Raw genomic sequence first — 21,344 nt, forward strand, 5'->3', positions numbered from 1 at the left:
CTGTGTTAAGAAAAGCAGCAGTCTTATATGTTAATCTTACAATTTGCCAAAGGTACTGATTTCTATTCATTGATAAAAATAACAGTATAAATTTCATTATTATGCTCATAGCATCCATATTTAGTAGAACCATAAAGAAACATTATATTCAATTAATGCAAATAGATTTATGTTACTACAGTATATAGCATTATAAATGCTAACGCTACAAAGGGCAGCCTGCTTGTGTTTAAAAAGAAAAGAAGGATACTTATAAATGCAAAAGGGTATAAAGCAGAAACTTAAATGTGAACCTGAAAGTTAAGGCATCTTTAGATGGATATCAAGCAGAGAATATTATATAACCAATTCAAGAAAAATCTAAGAGCAACTGTACAAGGGATAGCAAAGAATTAATTTCAGTGCACAAAGGGCTTTAATTACATTGTCCAAAAAGCTCAGTATTCTATAAATCCTGATTCAATAGATTAAAAGCATTTAAAATATGTGGTGAAACAGTTGAGAAAGACCATCAACCGATCATGTAAAACTAAAGCTGGTAGTGGGGGACCTAGAAAAGATTTTCTATTTTTTGTTATTGTTCTGCTGCCTGCCTGACAAAAAAGATTGATTTTGTTAACAAGAGATATGAAAATAACTCCTCTGAAGCCTGCAGATATTTTTGATTTTAAAATCACCTCACTATTGAGCTCAGCATGCTCAAGGCTGCTACTTGTATGATCATCATCTTCCTTAAGAATTGATTCCAGATTCTCAAGCAACGGATCAGGCTGCCAAAATGTACATCAAATTTAGCATTACTTATAGCATAAAATATCTGTTCAGAAAATTTGATACTGAATTCTCATGATGTATCCATCTATTAACATTTCTTCCAAAATATTTATAGAGTGCATGAATAACACTAATTTAATATTCTCAAGTAACTCCAGAAAAGCTTTGTCATGTTAGCTAACTAGGCATAACTATAATCAAGAGCAGAGAAACTTTGATACAAATCATTATTGGAAAATGAAGAAATTGGTTTTAAAATGAACACAAAATCACAGTGAAGACAAAGCTAATAGGCTTCTGTTATTAAAGTTTAAACCTAAACTTATAAAGGCTCCAGTGTAAAAACCAATATCTATTTAGTTATTTTCCTGAATATGCAGTGATAAGTTTTCAATAAAATACCTTTAGTTGTTTCAAGGATAAGTTGATGCGATGACGAGAACGATCCAGCCCACAAACTTTGACCTTTAGTACCTACAAAATTAACCATTTTTTAGTGCATGGAAATAAATCATTCATATGTTGAAACTAATTCATTATAGAAGACGAGATTGAAGAACTGGAAGACAATTTGTCCATACAATCCATTCTCCACAAAGGAATGGCTAACTTCATCAATACAGATGATTGACAGTATATGCTATATGGTATTTGGAACCCTGGTTGCATAGAAAAAAATGCAAGCTATTCAGTTTGCTGATGTCAAAAGAATATCAATCTTGATAAATTAGTACTTGATACAGCTTTGTACTAAAATAAATATTTGATGAACGTTTGCTAGGAATGAAAGGAGGTCTGATGCAACTTAGATACTAATAACATCTCAGTGTTAATGTTTGTAGCTGCAGGAGATTTCATTATTCCTGCAATGGTTGTGAATCTATATTGTTCAGCAATTTTGAGTCTTGTGTTTGATTCTTTGGGTTTCTTCATAGCTGGAAGGGTAACGGCTTCCTTGATAACTGTCACCGACCTATGTGTATGACTTGCAGCTTCAGGGAAGCCTCGTGTGTGCTGGCAGCGATTTCTTCCCTCCTCGTTTTTCATCCATTGAGAGGTCATCGCCTATGTTGCTCTTTTGATAACCGGTTTATGTAACGGCTCACTTTGTAACTGCCGGTAGCTTATGGCGCTTCAGCTTTCCGTCTTCCTCCGTCAAGAGATATCTTCAAGCCTTGTTCTTATATATAGTAGCATTAGCAGGTTGTTGGGTGCGTGCAAGACTAAGTTACCGGTTCTTCCCCTTTTGGCCTGGGTTCCGGTTCTGGTTCTTGCCTAGTCCTGGTTCTCCCCGGGTTCTCCTTGGGTTCCTCCTGGGTCCTTCCCAGGTGGCCGGGTTCCCTGTGGGTCCTGCGTCGCAGGACCCACAGGGAACCTGGCCACCTAGGAAAGACCTGGGTGGAACCCAAGGAGAACCCGGGGAGGACCCACGTGAACCCAGGCCTGTGGTTTCCCAAAAACGGGGCCCACGGGTCAAAAAAACAATAAAAGATAATAAAAAAAGACTTTTTAAAATAGTTTTTTTATAATAAAACTCTAATTCGCCCCTTTATGAATTTTTAAAAAAGACTTGAAACTTGAATATTATCTTTTTTGCAAATTTTGAATATGATATTAGACTTTAGTTATTAGTTTACTGATTACATTTGCGATATATGAATATTTATTGGCATTGGCAATTAATAATTATGGATTTATGATTTATCATTTATCATTTATGTATGGAAAGTCACATTGTATATTTTATTTTTGTATGGATTGTATATATTGACCATATATATAGTATATGGGTATATATATATAATTAAAATATATATATATATATATATATATATATATATATATATATGTACGGACGAACCCGTACCTGTACCCGTACCCAAGATTATTTTTTTTGGGCCGAATCCACGAATCCGTACCCAAATCCGAACCCGAACCGGTAACTTAGGTGCAAGATGTTAATAAGGGAGTTGAGATATATATATTTGCTTATGAGATCATCCGTCTGAGAAGCTTTAGATCTTCATCTGTGTTTCTGTATCTTCTCTTCATATATGATTGATGTATGAGTATTTCATATTGTAGAGAGCTTATGTGCTAGCCGTATGGTAGAAACTATCAGTTTTTACCATCAGTTTTCTTGAGATGTTATTGAATTATTTTGTTGATTGTTAAATGCAAACAATCATGTTTAGATCCTTGCTTGATTAAGCTTGAGAGCTTTGTATTCAAATTTGTGCCTTCAATAAAAGGTTGATTTTTGGTGTGGCTGGGTTTTTCACCCTCAGGTGGAGGGTTTTCCCAGGATAAATTCTTGTGTATCTTGTTCTTGTGAAATTTTATTGTTTCAGATTTCTGTGTCTTGTGTTTTTGGTTCTAACATTAACACTCAGCTGCAATGTGATAAATTTATAACTTATATGCTCAGTTATCAGTTCTTCCCTAAAATGCCCAGGTCCTGGTCCTGGCTCATGCCCGGTCCTAGTCCAAGCCTGTTTGACCTGGGTCCCACCCGAGTCCTGCCCAAGCGGCTAGATTCCCTATGGGTCCTGCGTGGCAGGACCCATAGGGAACCCAGCGGGCAGGACCCAGGTCGAACCAAGGAGGACCCAGGTGAACCCAAACCCGTGGGTTCCCAAAAACGGGGCCCATGGGTTAGAAAACAAATAAAAACAATTAAAAATTGGGAACCCAAAAACGGGGCCCACGGGTTAGAAAACAAATAAAAACAATTAAAACTTGGGAACCCAAAAACGGGGCCCACGGGTTAGAAAACAAATAAAAACAATTAAAAATCAAATTTTTTAATCCTATTTTAACATCTAAACCCTAATCCGCCCCTTTATGATGCATTTCATGCATCAAAACATGCATTCAACTCATTCTACTTGCATTTTTGAAGGTTTTTTCTCTACAGTCAGGTTTCTTAGTTTTTGTATTTTTCTTCGAAGGTGACGACTACAAAGGTGTGAGAAACTTGAAACTTGAATATTATCTTTTTGCAAATTATGAATATGATATTACATTTACGATATATCAATATCAGAATATTTATTGGCATTGGTAATTATGGATTTATGATTTATGATTTATCTGTTATCATTTATGTGTCATTGTATGGGAAAGTTACATTGTATGTTTCATATTTGTATGTTTGAATTGTGAACATATATAATTTTGATGTTTGAAGTTTGAACATATATATACAATATTAATATATATATATATATAAAAATTAATAAATATATATATATATGTGTGTGTGTGTGTGTGTACGGACGAACCCGTACCCAAGAAAAAAAATTTGCCGAATCCACAAATCCGTACCTGAATCCGAACCGGAACCAATTACTTAGCTTATATGCTTATCAATCCAATTATGTAAGGATTGAATGAGATGTATAAAATGAAACATGCTTGGAGCAAACCAAACTACAACTTTATCTTATTTGAATATTTAAGGAATGTAAAAAGAATAGGACAAGTACATATTCAACAAATTTGAAACACAGAAAGAAGTGACCAACAAACATGACGACCTGGCACTGAACAAAAAGCATTTTTGATAATAGCATGTACCCCTCAATGATTTTTAGCCTGTGCAGAAAGCTCAAGATTCATCTCATGTCAAGAAAAGAGCATTTGATGCATCACACCAGTATTTTTGGAATTAAGGGAAACCAGATTGCTACTGTTACTAACTTGATGATTCTGATCTCAAATATAGGATGTCCACTTAGGAAAACAATGACACCACAGCCTATTGTGACCATTTCACACATCGCCCTACCACAAATGGGGACCCCCTCTTTTGCTTTCAGTTTTAGGGTTTTTTAGGTTAGACTGGTAGGAGTGATCCTTTAGGATGAATAAGTTTGAGTTGATCTAATGCTCAACATTTTGGGAATGAATGATTCACATCTTTTGCTTGCTTTAATGGAGATGAAATGCAAATTTGGCTAAGGCAAGTTGGTTTCAAGGGTCAATATTCTAAGGAAAGAAAGGGCTAGAGTTCAAATTACCATGAGAAGCTTGGAACAAAAGGATTAAGACAGCGAAGTTGCCAATTTTGAAGGACTTCCGATGAGGCCCCAAAAGCACAAACTAAGACTTCCAATGAGGCATCAAAAGCATGAACTAAGCTTTGGGACTTCCTTTGACCCCTCAAATCAGCAAACTAAGCTTTGTGCATTACATTATTTGAAATGAGATCATGATCTTGACAAGTGCATTGTCAAAGAGAGGTTGCAAGCTTAATCGATAGCAAGTCAAGAAGAGGAATGTCAACTTCCAATTAAGACCTAAATCCATAACCTAAGCATTTTCTCTTCCAATGAGGCTTCAAAAGAGCGAACTAAGGATTTTGATTTCCAACGAAGCCTCTAATCAGCGAACTAACACTTGCTTTGAATCCTCAAATCCATGAACTAAGGAATGGGATTTCCTTTGATGCCTCGAATCCATGAACTAAGGAATTGATCACTTCCGATGAGGCCCTTAAAACACGAACTAAGGATTTCCATTTCATGTGAACCCTCCAAAGCACAGCCTAAGTATTTCGACTTCCTACGACCCCCCAAATGTGCGAACTGAGGATAAGGAAATACGATTTTGCATTCAAGGCAAGGGGAGACGTTTAAACACTTGCGCCACCTTGAGAATGGGCCCCACAATGAAAGAAAAACGTTTTTATTCAAATTCAAAATTGATGAATCAAGTCAGCTTTGAGCTTCAAGATTGCAAATCATTAGATTAAATTACAAGTCGGCCTAGTGATAAGGTATCACACCCCCTTTTAGGGACTAAAAAGCAATGTTGATCATTGCATTTGATCAACATACAATCGATAATGTGAATGATCTCAATCAGGCAGCAACTTTGATCAACAAAGCAGCAATTCCATTCCAAGCAAATATTGCCAAGACCATCATTGCTAGGACAACGAATTCATTCATCATTGGCAGCAACTTTGATCAGGCTTAGCATTTAACAATTTTGCTTGGTGAATTGCATCCAAACATCAGGAAGCTCTGTCCACAATCAGCATCAGCAATCAAAGCAAGGCAAAGTCATCCAAGGCATAGTGAATTTGCCATTGATAACAGCGACATCATGTCTATTAAGCATCACCAAATTGGAGACAGCGAATTCATCATTGAATTTCAGCAAATTCAATAGAGAGAACAGCGATTCTACATCAGAAATTTGACAAGCTGCAGTATTTGATATTAAGACCATGTTGATATAAAGGGCAATTTTGCCAGAAGAACGATCAATTTGAAGTTACGAGCCCATTTGGAATTAATTTGCAGGTCTGAAACAAGTTTGTTTGATCATTTTCCTTAAAAATCAGACCTTGATTTAGCACTGGTACAGCTTCTTGTTCATTGTTTTTATTTGATTTTAATCATAGGATGCTTTGTTCATTGCATTTTGATCATCTAAGTATACTTCAAAGCGTAATTCATTAACTTAGATGGTAATTTTCAGATTTTAGACAAGTTTAGGGTTTTGCAAAAGCCTAGGGTTTTAGTAATTCATTAAAGATTTAACGATTCTATACACTCTTAAGAAGGGATTACTAACTGTTGTGACCATTTCACACATCGCCCCATTGCAAATGGGGACCCCCTCTTTTTGCTCGTTTTTTCGCCCGCTTTTCGCTTTCGTTTTTAGGGTTTTTGTTAGTCAGTCAGTTGTCTGGATTTAGGGTTAAGCCTTAGGGTTTTAATTAACGTCTTTTCAAGCCAGAATCCAATCAGTTTTGAGAGCTTTTGAGCTTCCTTTCGTTGAATGCAAACTTTGAATGCAATGATTTCGCCAAATTGGTCTATTTTCAATTGGAATTTTGAGTGCAGAGCTTAAATTTGTCTAAGTGTTGATGATGAAATGTGAATTTTTGTCCAATTGACTAATTTTGACCAAATTTTGACTTTTTTGATTTTTGATCCCGGGCATTGAGAATGATTTGTTTTCGCCTCGTGAATTGATTAAACTTGTAAAATCATGTTATTTTGGCCTGTAGGAGCAAAATCGCTCCTGTCCCTCAGTGAAGGACGGGAGCTCGTTTTCAAATATCTTACTATTCCTGCAGAGTCAAGATGAATTTCGAATTGTAAGTGATGGCGAAAGGCGAGATCTTTCCATTGAATATAAATTGAAGATTTTCATGAACACAGAAATGCCTCCAGGAGCAAAATCGCTCCTGTCCCTCAGTGAAGGACCGGAGCTACAAATCAAATTTTGCTTTGTCCTTGCAAGATTTTGACAACTTGACAATTCGAAGAGGTCCAAGGGAAGATGTTTTATCAGATGAATATAATTTGAAGTGCAAATATGAAGGAAAATGACCCAGAATGCTAAAATCGCTCCTGTCCCTCTCCAAGGGACCAGGGCGAAGTACATTATAGCTCCCGTCCCTCTCCAAGGGACCAAAGCGATATTCTTCATAGGACAAAATTCAGGCAAAGATCAAGGCAAGTTTGTGTTTGATGGCAAGGAAGGCGATGAAATGAACTCATTGAAGACAAATTGAAGATTTTGAAACGTCAGCAAGGACCCAAAATGCCTAGTTCACTCCTGTCCCTCAAGAAGGGACCAGAGCGATTTTTGTTATGCATGATTTTCTTGTCCAGTTTCAATCGATCCCAAGGCATGGATGAATGGAAGGGCGCATTACGAACCCGTTGAATATAACTTTGAAGGTGATAAAGTGAAATGAAGACCACAAGAGCTAGAATCGCTCTTGTCCCTCTCCAAGGGACCAGGGCGATATGATGGTGATATTGCTTCTTATTCAAGTTTAAAACCGTTCCTCCAAGATTAAGACCTTCCAAGATGGGGAACAAGGAGGCAAGGACATTTCAAGGCATTTCAATCAAGCACAAGTTACCAAGGCCATCACATTGAAGGAATTTGCACTCTAAGACCCAGTTCGCTCCTGTCCCTCAGGAAGGGACCAGAGCGATATTTCCATAAAGGCATGAATTTCAAAAAACAAGCAAGTGTCAAGCTACCAAGAGAATCGAAGGGACGTCATTTCACGCATTGAAGATAATTGCAAGTTGAAGAAAACAAGAACAAGCTCACAATGTTGAACTTCGCTCCTGTCCCTCAGGAAGGGACCAGAGCGATATTGGGTATATTGATCAATTTATGCAAAAATGACGTTAAGACAAGGCTTCACAAGGTCATACAAGGTTCAAGGCGTCTTTTGAGGGTGATATATCAAAGTTTGGAACGTCCAAATGTTGTCAAACAAGCTAAAAGGCTCATATCGCTCCTGTCCTTTGGACAAGGACCAAAGCGATTTCATCAAAAACACTCATACTCCTTCAAAGTCAAGGCAAGGCGAGGATGGACAAGGTAAAAGACGCTATTCGGAAGGCAATAAACGATGAACAAAGGTTAGATGTTTACGAATTTAAGCCAAGACATGGAGATCGCTCCTGTCCCTCTCCAAGGGACTAGGGCGATGTTAGCCAAAACACATGATATCCTTTGAAAATCACGTTAAGATAAAGACGCACAAGGTTTTAAATGGCATTTGGAAGATGATACAAGGAAAAGTTCATATCAAGATGGAGAATTTCAAGCAAAAACCTTAGGATCGCTCTTGTCCCTCTCCAAGGGACAAGGGCGATGATACATCCAAAGCCACTTATGCGCACGTGCAAGGCGATCTAACTTGAAGGACCCGACAAAATGGGTGATTTGAACGTGGAAATGAAGAAGTTGAACGTGGAAGTTACAAGAAATCATGACAAAAATGGTGAATCGCTCCTGTCCCTCTCCAAGGGACCAGGGCGATGAGGTACGTCTACTCCATTTTCAAAATTTGGCGCTCAAATGAACATTTTAAATTTACCTTAAATGCTAAGATCGATGAGTTTTGAAAATCCTATTAAATTAGCATTAAAAAATTGCGTTTGGCATTTATTAATTATTTTGCCTTGTTTAAAAATCGAAATTTATTAATTAAAAATCAAAGGCATTTAATAATTAATTAATTAATCAAAAAAAACCAACAAAAAAAAAAAAAAAAAAATCGAATGGAGCACTTTGACATGGAGGTCGGCCTTTATCATCTAATTAAAATCGTTTAAAAATTGATTTATATCACCAAGTCAGCCTTAATGAATGGAAGAGGTGAGCGCTATAAAAGGAGAGTGAAAACTATCATTTTTACATCATTATTTTATCATTCAAGTGCGAGCCTTCATCCCAATCAAAGGTGGTGCGAAATTGTGTTTGAAGAAGTGCGAATATCATCCAAAGGTGGCGCTAATACTTCCAAAGGTGGCGCTAATACTTCCAAGGTGAGGCGATATTTGAAGATCACGTCAAGGACAAAGGTGGCGAAATTGATTTCTTGAGGAGATCACGTTCAAGATCATCTACACCTCAATTTTGCCTAGGCGAATTTTGTTCTTTTTGCATTCTAGAGTTAGCTCTCTATTGAGGTATGGCGATTTGATTTTATTGTTTTATTTATTCATCGTCATATTTTAAATTTTGAGTTATTTTGAATTTTGAATTCCTAGCTCAATCGTTTTATTTTAGGAAATGATAACTCAAAGACTTATCATGAAGTTTCCTAAAATTTATTCTCTAATCTATGTTATTTATTGCAAAATCTAGCTTCTTATTATGAAATGTTGTGTAGGTATGGCAACCCCGAAGGCGGGAGCATCCACCAGTCGTTCAGCTCTCATGAAAGAAGATCAGAAGACCGAAGAAGTGGAGACCAAGATCGTGTCGAAGTGGAGCAACATTGGAGATACAAACTTGGGTAACTTCAGCACGAAGAAGTTTCGAGAGGTCCCTTACATTGGCAAGCCATCACCTATCGCCCGGAGAATAATAGAGAGTGGCATCATTAAGGCGGCCGGCTTTCCTCCAGCTATTCAGTGCCACGAGTTGATGATCGAGTGTGCTCGTCACTATAATCCACAGTCCAGGACGATCGTGTCCAAAGAGGGAAACACTTTGGCGTACCTTTCAGAGGAAGCTATAAGTGAAGCTTTCCATCTTCCAGAGCACAGGGACATGATATACAAGAGCATAGAAGGAGCCAGATCAATGTACGAAGATGATCCAGATGCTTGTCTAAGCATTATCAATAAGAACTGGCTACTTAAGAGCCGTCCCCGTCTGAGCAAGGTCCCGAACACACCGCACAGGATTGATTTCCAAGAGGAGTACAGAGATTTGATTACCATGCTCAACCGAGTTACAGGAGCCCCTCATGCCTTCTATTTTGAGAAGTGGATGTTTTACTTCATCCAGGTGATTGTTCAAGGGAAAGGTACGATACATTGGGCTAGGATGATTAGCCATTGCTTGGAGGTACAGTTGAGGAGACTCAAGGCTACTAAGTCCTTCCACATGAGTTCATATGTCATCTATGCCTTGATCAGGAGTGTTGAGTACGCAGGACTACCTCACAGAGGAGTGATTGGAAGAGGACCCGGCGAGGTCAGAGCTTGTGATTCCTACGCCTACTTGCATCATCCGCCAGGGAGCAACTATAAGTTGGTTAACGATACTTTCACGATGAACATCACAAGGACGTTGCAAGGTGGAATTCACACAGGTTATCTCAGGATGCCCAGGAATTCATAAAGAGGTACGGTGCTTGGTTCATTCAGTTTCCCAAGTTCACTTATATTAGAGTGCATGGATGTCCTTTACCACCATACATGTTGCCGAGATATCCGACAGACAGAATTGTGTTACTTGAAGTAACAAGACAGTTGGCAGCATATGTGAAGGCATTCAGACACAGACATCAGAATGGAGTTCCAGTACCTATCATTTTGGGTAATTCAGTTGAGGTATGTCCTAATGCTTTAGCTATGGATGACGCAGAAAAGGAGTTAGCCTTGTATTCTTTCTCATCTTTTGCTTTGAGAGAAAGCTTTGATCCACGTGGACATTTAGAGGAGACAGTCGGCAGGAAGTTTAGACATGAGTATCAGATTGAAGATTTTATGATGAATCTCTTAGATGATCTTGAAGTGAAACGAAAAATGCATTCTAGATTACCTTTGGATTTCATCAGGAAATGCAAGATTTACAGAGTGGCCGACCAAGCTCAGGACAGTGGCAGACATATTCAGTCTTCCTATGATCGAGAAAGCAAAACAATAAGGTTAGATTGGAATGAGCCCGAGGTCGTGGACTTAGATACTTTGATGGCACCAGTCTTGTCTTGTACTCGCAGATGGGTTGACATACAACATCAGAAGTTGAGAGAACAAGGCATAGCCATGACTTTCACCTTGGAAGAGAAACCTGCCGAAGGTGGAGCTAGTGTGAGTGAAGGCAATCCTAATCCTAGGAATTCAGGTGAAGGTAACCTTCGATGTGCCAGTGAGGGCAATCTCCATTCGAGGGGTCCGAAGAGGAAAGAGAGACCTGGAAAGAGAGAGTCTTCCAAGAAGAAACAAGAGGCTAACAGAGATCGATCATCCGGTACTTCTTCTAGACCTGAGAAAAGAACAATTCAAGTTGAAGAATCCATGGAGTCGATGGTACAGAACGATAGGCAGGAGGAAGGACAGGCACAGCACGGTTCACCAGATGGATCTCTCCAAGACTATGAGTTAGATGAAGACAAAGAAGACAATGAAATAACATCTCCTCCCAGACAAGAAGAAATAGTGCATAAAGAGATTCAAGTTCAAGAAACCAGATCGATTATCCCAGATTGGTTGAAGGAAAGATTAACCAAGGTGATCGTAGAAGAGGACGAGGACAATGCAATTGATTTAGAGAGCCTTGTTGGACGCTCACATGAAGTAACAGAAAAGAAGAAGGCTACCAAGATGTCCAAGATGATTCGAGATGAGACTGGATCCAGAAAACTGCAGATAGCTACACCGGCAGCAGACAAATATGAAGGTGAGATCCTAGCAGAGGAATATGATATACAGACTTTTGAGTTAGGACCATCTACTGCAGAACAGACTTTAGATGATGCTACCGATTCATTTGAAGCATTGAAAGACAAGCTTAGAGAAGAAATGGAGAAGAATAGAAAGCTTGAGAGAGAGGTCGGTGCATGGAGGACATATTTCAGTCACATCAATGAACCTTTGGGACGTCAGGATCCAGTTAGATCACCAGTGCAAGCATTGCCGCTTCAATCAATCAATGAAGCAGAAAGATTCAGGAACATGGTCCAACGTACAAGTAATTGGATGGATAGATCTCATACAGTGGCTGTAGAGTTTGTAACAAGGATGATGAAGATTATTCATCAAGCTATCCAGGTTCTTGAGATGATCCACAATTTGATGATAACAGTAGCTGCATTCGCCCATACCAAGGACGTTATCATTCCTGTCTTGAAAGTTATTAGACACACATCAAGGAAGATTTTAGCGCAGGAGAAGATCTTGGATGGAGAACCTCACAGTTTGTTTCATTGGTCAACCTTAATCCATATGAAGAATGTTTTCTTCGAAGACATCAGTACTAGATGTGGCCAAGTTGAGGAGGTGATCAATCCGATCCAGGACAGAGTATTTGAGATATTTCGTATCATTCTTGGCAGAAGGATCGAGGTCGAGACAGATGTGGATATGCGGGAACTAGAGGATAGAATCAAGGTCATCTTTTGCAAAGACGCAAATGTTACAGATGAGCAGTATGATCAGATGTTTGCCACCATGCTCCTGATTGAAAGGACGAAGGAACTTGAACCTTCATGGGACGCAGCTCTTCTAGATGCATTCGATCAGGTCATCCACTTAGAAGAGAGTGTGAAGAATCTTCCCGAGATTCCAATTGCAGAAATCGAAGGAATCGTATCAAGATTCATTGCATATGCTAAGAAAGAGAATTGGAAAGGGAATAAGATTCTAGATGAAAGGTTGTTACAGATGACATGACATCTTATTTCTCATTGGTTTATGCCTCCTAGGTTTTTGTGCCAAATTTAATATTTGGCTATGCATTTAATATTGTTCAGTAAAAAGGAGGCCATCTGTAACAAACCCTAATTAGGGTTTAGGTGTCATGATCTTGTCCGTCGATCTACTTTCAATCTGGACCTTTCATTGTAACTGGGGATGCTATTTATCCCCCCATTTTTCATTTCATTTGGTAATAGTTAATAGTGTAATAGTCAATAGTTGATGTAAGAGAAATTAGAGCTAGAAGCAATTCTATTTTGTAGCAAGATTGAGTTTTGAAGAGAGGAATTCAAGCAATTGTTGTACATGATGATTTGGAAATCAATGAAATATTGAAGTTATGGTGTTTTGTTGCAAATTTCTTGAGTTATCTTCATGGTTGTTTGATTTACTTGAATTGTGCTCAATCAAAGTAGCTTGTTAGTTTGAAGGACATTGTGTGAGACTTGATCTTTGGTAGGATTCGTAATCCAAACCACTAGCTTCTTGCTGATTGTAGGAACGCCTTGCGTGGTCGACTGGAGAATACTTTGAATCCCTTAATCTTCAATCATTATTGCATCTTGGGTATGTACCTTCGTGGTAGTGTCCTTGATCTTTGATGCATTGAATATCATTTTATTACCTTAGAAGATCGCACTAATTTCAATTGAGTTGTTATCTTATGGCAAAATTGAAGTTGGTTGAATCTTGCCAAGTCTTGTCTACACGAAGTCATCCTTAGGGTTAGATTAGATTAGACCTCTTTCAAACCCTACTCTTTTTTGTTATTTTTGAAAAGTTTCTTAGTTTAGTAAAATCTTGAGCTTTCGGAATACGTAAGGCCCCTTGGAGGAAACAGCAAATCACATCATACCGCTGGAAGCTTGTCCACACGTAGAGACCCTACTAAAAGAACCTTGGAGTCTGCCTAACTGATCCTTTATGCGAATCTTCAGCAGTTAGAGACTATTTTCTCAAGAGAGGATAAGATGCCTATTGGTATTTTATTCTGTGTATGATGGTGTACAAAATACACGTCAACACTAACCTAGATGCATTTTAGATTTTCTAACCATTGAAGTCATATCACCACCCTAACTTGAGCAACTCTCACAGGTAGAGCATGGCAGGAGCACGATGGGTTCTCATCAAGGAAGACTCAAAGGGAGAGGCAATGGAGTCCAAGATTACATCATTTTGGGGCAATGTAGGAGACACCAACCTCGACCAAATCAACATGAAGAAGTTCCAAGGACCTTTGTATACCACCAAGCCTTTTGAATTCTCAAGGATGATGATCGAGAGCGAGATAGTGAAAGCAGTAGGCTTTCCTTCAGTTATACAATGCAATGAGTTGATCATTGAGTGTGCCAAGCACTATGATGCAAGAAAAAGGACAATAGTGGCACCTGATAGTAGAGAACTCGCCTATCTATCTAAGAGAGCTATTAGTGAAGCTTTCCACATACCTAAATTGAATGGCATTATTTACAAAAGCAAGGAAGCAATGCAGGCATTCTACGTGATGATCCCGACAAATGCCTTGGCACATTCAACAAGTATTGGTTATTGAAGAGCATGCCTGGCATATATAAGCCACCCACCAAGCTCCACAGGGTTGATTTTAAGGAGGAATTCAATGACTTGATCACTATGCTCAACCGATTCATGGGAATCCCTCAAGCATCCCAATTCAAGAATTGGATGTTTTACTTCATGGAGATCATATCGACTGGAAAGGAGAGGATCAACTAGGCAAGGATTATATGTAATAACATAGATATCCAGCTCAAGAGACTTGCACAAACCAGAACATTCTACATGAGTTCATATCTCATTTATTCGCTTGCCAGAGCTCATGAATACGCAGGGTTACTATATAGAGGTCTCATCGATATGAGTGTTGGAGAATTGAGAGCATTGAAAGATGCCCACTGATATATTGGCACAATCTGATTTGTTGTGTCTCAGTATCAAACTTTGACCAGCATATTGAAACTCGGAGTTTTAATTGTAGAGGTTTGAGTTTGGTGTGTTTTGGGGGTTTTAGGAGATAGAATGAATAATGCAAATTGGAAATGCAAGCAAGAACAATTGACATCAACTGAAACTAATTTTCAGAATAACTGATTTATTAACAGCAACTAACAATTGCAAGGAATTAAAGAATTTCAACACTAAATAGCCAAATTTGGCCTACCAGTGGTCAAACGCCTTGCCTGAAGGCTTCATAATTGACCTTATTGAATAAAAATGCTGCTACAGGGGCTTCCAAAGTGCACCAACAGCTCCAATGTGTTTTATTCTACTAGGAAATAATTATCAAAAACAATTTGAATGGATGGGTAGCTAATCTGAATCTTATTCTAAAATCTTGCCAGGAGAGATTACCAAATTGACCCAATTTTCCCCACTAAAATGGTGATGTAGCTCCAGTATGATGCAATTCTTCCAAATAAACCCTTGACTTCCTTATATGAGCTGCTGACAATGAATTCTGAACAATAAATCTGAATTGAAACCCTTGTAATTATTTTTTAGCATTCCCAGGCAAGGAATAATAGTACGGCCCAGCTAGGGAAGGTACAGTTGGCCCCAAAACTTATTAAAATTGCTTAAACCTGCTTTATTTCTGCCCAGATCTGAATTCCAGACTGGTAAAATGCTGCTGCTGCTGATAAACCACTAATTCCAATCCTTATTGGCCAAATACAAGCATTCCAGGCACATCGATGTGATGAAAAGTGAGAGGGGTTTCGTCCTTTCACCAAGAAATGGAGGGTTTCGTCTCCAATTTCTCTTCGAGACCTCTGCAAATTCCTTGCAGACCTGCTAATAGAAACAATGATGCAAAAATAATAACAATACAATGATCCAAATTGTACATACAAAGCCTTTTAGCCTCCTCAGCCCTAATTCGATTCCTCTTGGCATCTTCCAAAGATTCCATGGAACCAGCTCCCCTCATAAAAGTATGCCCAGCTTGAGGGTTGCTTTAACATGAATAAATTGACCACCTTTTAAGTGATAACACTTGCCTAGGAAAGTGAGCCAAGGGGGAAAATAAAGTTGGAACTTTATAAAATAAAGTTACTTTTATTAAATTTCTCTATTAACAGAAAAAAGTGGCACTAGTCAAACCAAAAGGCATGACTAGAAATTCGAAATGCCCAAAGTGGCATCTGAAAGCAGTCTTCTCAATATCAGAAGCCCTCATTCATATTTGATGGTAGCCTAATCTGAGATCTATCTTGGAGAAGTACACGGCACCATGCAACTCATCAATGAACTCATCAATCCTCGGAATGGGGTACTAATTCTTGATAGTTTTCTGATTTAGGGCTCAGTAATCCATGCATATATGCATTGTCCCATCCTTCTTTTTCACCAATACAACAGCCGAAGCAAAAGGGCTCTTGCTTGGCCTAATGTAACCCATGTCTAGAAGCTCCTTAATGGCTTTCTCAATCTCGTCCTTCTGCTTCTTTGGGTAACAATAAGGAGTAGTCATGATACACTTAGTACGTTCTTCCAGCTCAATGATGTGTTCGGTACCACGCTTAGGGGGGCTACCAGGGGGTGGAGTCTCAAACACCTTGCTCCTCTTTGAAATCAAAGCCTGAATGTCTTCAGGATAGCTCCTCTTTTCTTCAAGTGAGTTAGATGGCATGACCATACACTCAGGAGGTCTTCTAAGGGGCGGATTTCCAAAGACCTTGCCCTTGTTTGTGATTAGAGCTTGAATGTCAGTAGTGTAGCTGCCCTTGTCTTCTAATGGGTTTGATGGCATTATCAAACATTTTGCTGCCCGCTCCACTTGGTTGTGACAGATCAACCTCTCCATCCTCTTCAGGGATACAATCCGCAGGCCTCCATTAGACATCCCTCGCAAAACCACCTTCTTTCCTTCAGTCATGAACTTTAACTCCATGGTTTGCAAGTTAAGAGTGATCTCACCAAGAGATCGCAGCCACTGAATGCCAAGGACCACATCGTCAGTCCCTCCAATATTGACAACATAGAAGTCATCCTTGACTTCATAATTACCAAGCTTCATTGACATGTTTGACACCATCCATTTACAACAAATGGTTGATCCATCAGCCACCATGACCTTGAAATCTTCAACATCATCAGTGATAAGGCCTCTCTTGGCGACAATCCTAGCATCAATGAAGTTGTGAGTTGCTCTGGTATCAATTAGAGCAACAAGTCGATGCTCTCCCAATGCTCCTCAAACTCTGAATGATTCATTCTTGTGGAAGCCTCTTCATCTAAGAGTTGGGCAACTATACCCTTATCATCTTGATCACTTTCAGGCCCTTCTGGAGCCTCTTCATACTCATTTCCCTCCGAATCAAGCTACTGTTCTGAATTTTCAGAATCTGATCCATCAGCTGAATATGCTTCCATTTGCCGAGCATTACTCTTCCCATGGCATCTATGACCTAGAACCCAAGGTTCCTTGCATAAATAGCACAAATTCTTCCTCCGAAGCTCTTGACAGAGCTCATCATCCATCCGAGAAAGGAACTTCTTAGGCTGATTAAAAATTTTCTTCTTGTCTTTATGGAATGAGGAAGGCTTTGACTGAAATCTAGACTTAGGGGCAGCCAACTCCATGCTTCTAGCCTTCTTGATTGCATCAGCCAAGGTGGGCGGGTCAAAGGCTTTTACCCAACCTTTCAACGATTCTTCAAGTCCCTCAGTAAATAGGACCACTAACCTTTTCTCCGAGATACTACTAACCATAACTGAAAGACTTTGAAACTCAGTTATGAAGGTGTCCAAAGAACTCTGCTGTTTGAGTTGTGCAAGCTCTCTAAACTTCACCTCCGAATCCTTGGTATCAAATCTTTCTATCAACTTGTTGGTGAATTCAGCATAGGTATGGATCAAGTTATGACTAAGGGTGATCAACCCATGGTACCACCATTCATGAGTAGCTCCATCTAAGTGCAAGGTGGCGAACTTGATGGCCTCTTCTTCAGGCATAGGTCTCAAGGACAAGTAATTGTCCAACTTCTGCACCCAAGCTCTAGCTGTGCTCTTACTGCTTCCATCGAAGTGTACTAGAGTAACCTTCCCAAGAGCTTGATGATAATCTCTTGGAGTGGAGTAACAATTATCATATCTTCTTTCCCTTTTCTTCTTTTGATTCATGTATTGGTCAAGAGACATAGCATTTTGAATCTCTTGGGGAAATGTTGCATACTCCACAAAACTGGCCCAAATCTCCTCAGCTACAGGGACTTCAACTTCAGGAGGTGGTGTTTCCCTTGGAAGGAAAACGGGTTGCAATGGCCTAGTCACCGATCCAACAGGCATTCCATTACTATTGTTGCCATTGTTGCTGCCATTTCCATTACCACCAGAGTTGTTGGAAGTGTTGGCATTATTACCACTCATATTCTGATTTGGATCTTGATTATGCCCTCCTCCAACACTCTGTCTAAAGGTGGCTATCATCTGGGACATCATGTCCATCATGGTGTCAAATTTCTTCTCTATTTTCCCTACAACCATAGCTATTTCATTCTGTCCAAATAGGCTTTCCCCCATTGAATCTGCTGAGTCAACTGAATCAACTTCCTTATCTCTGTTTCTCAAGTCTCTGTTCTTTGTTGTAGTAACGAATGTCTCTGTCACTCATGGAGAACTCTGTTCACTCTGACTTCACAGGTTAGCAGGAAAACCAGCTCTGATACCACCGTAATATCCCCTTTAATTTTTTTGGTTTTTAAATACAACAAATACTACAATGCACCCATTAAAGTTAGGAAAGATAATCTCAATAGTACTGAAAGTAGCCCTCCACTTTTTGATCACCAAGAGCCCAACCTGGGAGGGTGAGAGCATACAGTGTTGAGGGGATCATTAGGTGCTTGAAATCTGAAATTGATTACAATATGGGCGGCAAGCCATCCCCTTCCACTTTTCAACGGGATGAAGACCAAGAACTTGGCAGTAAACCAGCCAAGGGAACAATAGCATAACCAGAACCAAATCACTCTACCACTTATGCAGCAGGAGGACTTATACATAAAAACTATCACTCAACCGCATATTTCAGCAGGAGGACAATATCACTCAACCACTTTCTCAGTGGGAGGAGAAAGCTGAATTACAAAACATGAAGGCGGCTAAGCCATCCTCTTCCACTTGTTCAGTGGGAAATACCACATAATGCAACTAGAATAATTGATCAGTACTACTGAAACAATCTTACAAAGATAGAGATGCGAGAGAAGATAGAGTTAAGTACATATCTCAAGTATTCAATATCAAATTCACACAACAAAATCACTACTTGTAGTTCTGAAAACAGAGTCAATAATACGTAGAACCAGCCACACCCAAATCCATTAAAATGCTCGTAACTTTCCCAAAACTAAATGAAATCACATCAAACCAAATGCAAATGAATAGCATAACTTAGGCGATCAGTTCAATACCTTTAAAAAGCAAATTGAGAGCCACAAGAGTGATGCACACAACCCAATGCAAATTTGGAAATGGCGTTGTAGCTGAATACTTCGCGATTTGTAACCATAAATTAGAGAGTTCACCAAATGTCGTGCCAATGTAGAAGAACGATTGTCTCTCCAATACGCTTCTAATGAGCCTTCACCCAAATCGATGCACCCAACACGCAGAAAGCTACGAACAAAACACACTTCCAGCCAACACACACCAGCAACTCCAAAAAACGCAACAGCACACAACTCTTCAAAAACACACCCAAGTAACACCAAGTAGTTCACAAATTCGAACCACAGCTAGGAGTGATGTCTCACATTCGAAACTGAAAAGAAAGATCTAGGAGGTTTTCACCCTTGAAGAAGTCTGGAGTCATTCCGACAACATAACAATATATTTTCTCTAGATGCCAAATGCGGAGCCAAACACCTGTATATATATATTTTCAAGTCTGGAATTCAAATGAAATTGCCTCCAAATTCACCTCTTCCAAATTGCATTTCGTTTCAAGTAGTGGACCCAAGAAAGGCACCCACTTCCTAAGTCAAAAATCGCGCCTAGGAGAGAGGACCACGATTTTGGCATAAAATAAACTTTGATGAATATAAAATAAAGTCTGCTTTCATCTTTTGCGTCCCCCTTCAATCATCAAATAATTCGCCTAGGCAGGCTTAGGAAGAAAATCACATTATGCACAATTCCCAATATCATTAATCAGTAATAAAATAATTAAATATTAAACCTTAGGATAAGGAAATAATATTTAATTATGACTCCAATATTGATTATCAACAAAATCCAGTATGAGGCTGAGCAATGAAGATCACTGAACTACGCTGGATCAAGACCATATCCAGGACTGCCAAAAATAGAAACGCCCCAAATTGCCACTTACTAAAAATAGTAAGTCATGAAATACTGCTCCGAAAATTGTGATCTTCGCACCCAGAGAAAGAGCTTGGCGAGCTTAGTAACACTGCACCATCCAGACACCCAAACCCTAACTTACTAAAAATAGTAAGTCCACATTCCACCAAAGAGTCAATTGCATGTTATACCACACTAGAGTCCATGAAAAACCTAGAAGGGAACCACAAACAGGACTGAAGAATTCCCCTCTGACTACCTCTGACAAGCTCGATCAAAACTCCATAGAAGATGGAAAGCCTAATTCTCCTTTCCACATAGCCTACGGGTCTCCGAAATAGGCCAATGGACCACTGAATGCATCATCACAAGGAAGGGAATGTTGCAAGAAGATAGACGGAGGCAAAGATAGACATATAAGAGTTACTTTGAGAAGCATAGAGGATAAAATCATGATCCTCGAAAATAGAAGGTTTCTTAGAGGTTCACAATTCTATCTAGATGAAGATCTAACTTTTGCGCAGCAGGAGGAACAAAGGAAGGAGTGGAATAAAGTTAAGACAGCAAAAAATGAAGGAAAGTGGGCATGGTTGAAGAACAGGAAAGCGCAGATTAGGGAGCGCTTCTCGAATAAGAAATAGGAATTAGGGGCCCCACGGGACTGCTTAAGTGTAGTGAGTTGGAACTGCAGAGGTTATCCTTGGAGAAGAGGTCCCGGGGTGGGGTCCATAGCAGAAGGGAAGGATATTATCATCTTTGTTGAAACACATGAGCATGACAATTGTAAGGTTCCGGATTTTGATGGCTACAAAATAAATTCAGTTTGGAACAAAGGGACTGGAACAGGTAAAGGACATGGGGGAGTCACAATGCTTAAAAATGAGAAGTGGTATGGAATTGTTAAAGTTGAGAAAGAGGACCCAAATAAACAATACATTTGGCTGGAAATAACAGTAAATGAGACAATTTTCAGGTTGGCTGCTTGTTATTTCGCTCCTAAAAACTTTAAGTTATACAAGAGAGGGAATTTAGACAATGAAGATCCTTACGCGCCATTAAAAAAGATTTCTTATTCAGCACCTTAGGAGAAATGATGCTAATAGGTGACTTTAATACAAGGACAGCCAATAACCAATGTCTTCAACTGAGTAGTGGTAAAAAAGGAGAAAACAATCCTCTTTGGCTGGAAGAAAGTGAAGGTCAATCTTGGGAAAGAACTTCACAAGATTACAATGGAGATATCTCACACTTTGAGGCTTATTGGGGATGTGTAGTTTGTTTGGTATGGTTATCTGCAACGGAATGAGGTGCTAACCGACG

The 21,344-nt window shown here is 39.2% G+C and overlaps 1 protein-coding gene across 3 annotated transcripts in view; it reads right to left on the reverse strand.

Moving 5' to 3' along the window:
• Positions 1-21,344, reverse strand: part of LOC131052257 (uncharacterized) — a 214,279-nt gene that overhangs the window by 93,952 nt on the left and 98,983 nt on the right. For all 3 annotated transcript variants that reach the window (XM_057986897.2, XM_057986890.2, XM_057986882.2), the window contains 2 exons: positions 1,177-1,248; positions 678-770 (listed from right to left, as the gene is read on the reverse strand). In XM_057986897.2, coding sequence (XP_057842880.2) covers positions 678-770; positions 1,177-1,248 — 165 coding nt within the window. The remainder of the gene's footprint in view (positions 1-677; positions 771-1,176; positions 1,249-21,344) is intronic.

The sequence above is a fragment of the Cryptomeria japonica genome, chromosome 8 (genome assembly GCF_030272615.1).
Source record: "Cryptomeria japonica chromosome 8, Sugi_1.0, whole genome shotgun sequence".
Lineage (NCBI taxonomy): Eukaryota > Viridiplantae > Streptophyta > Pinopsida > Cupressales > Cupressaceae > Cryptomeria > Cryptomeria japonica.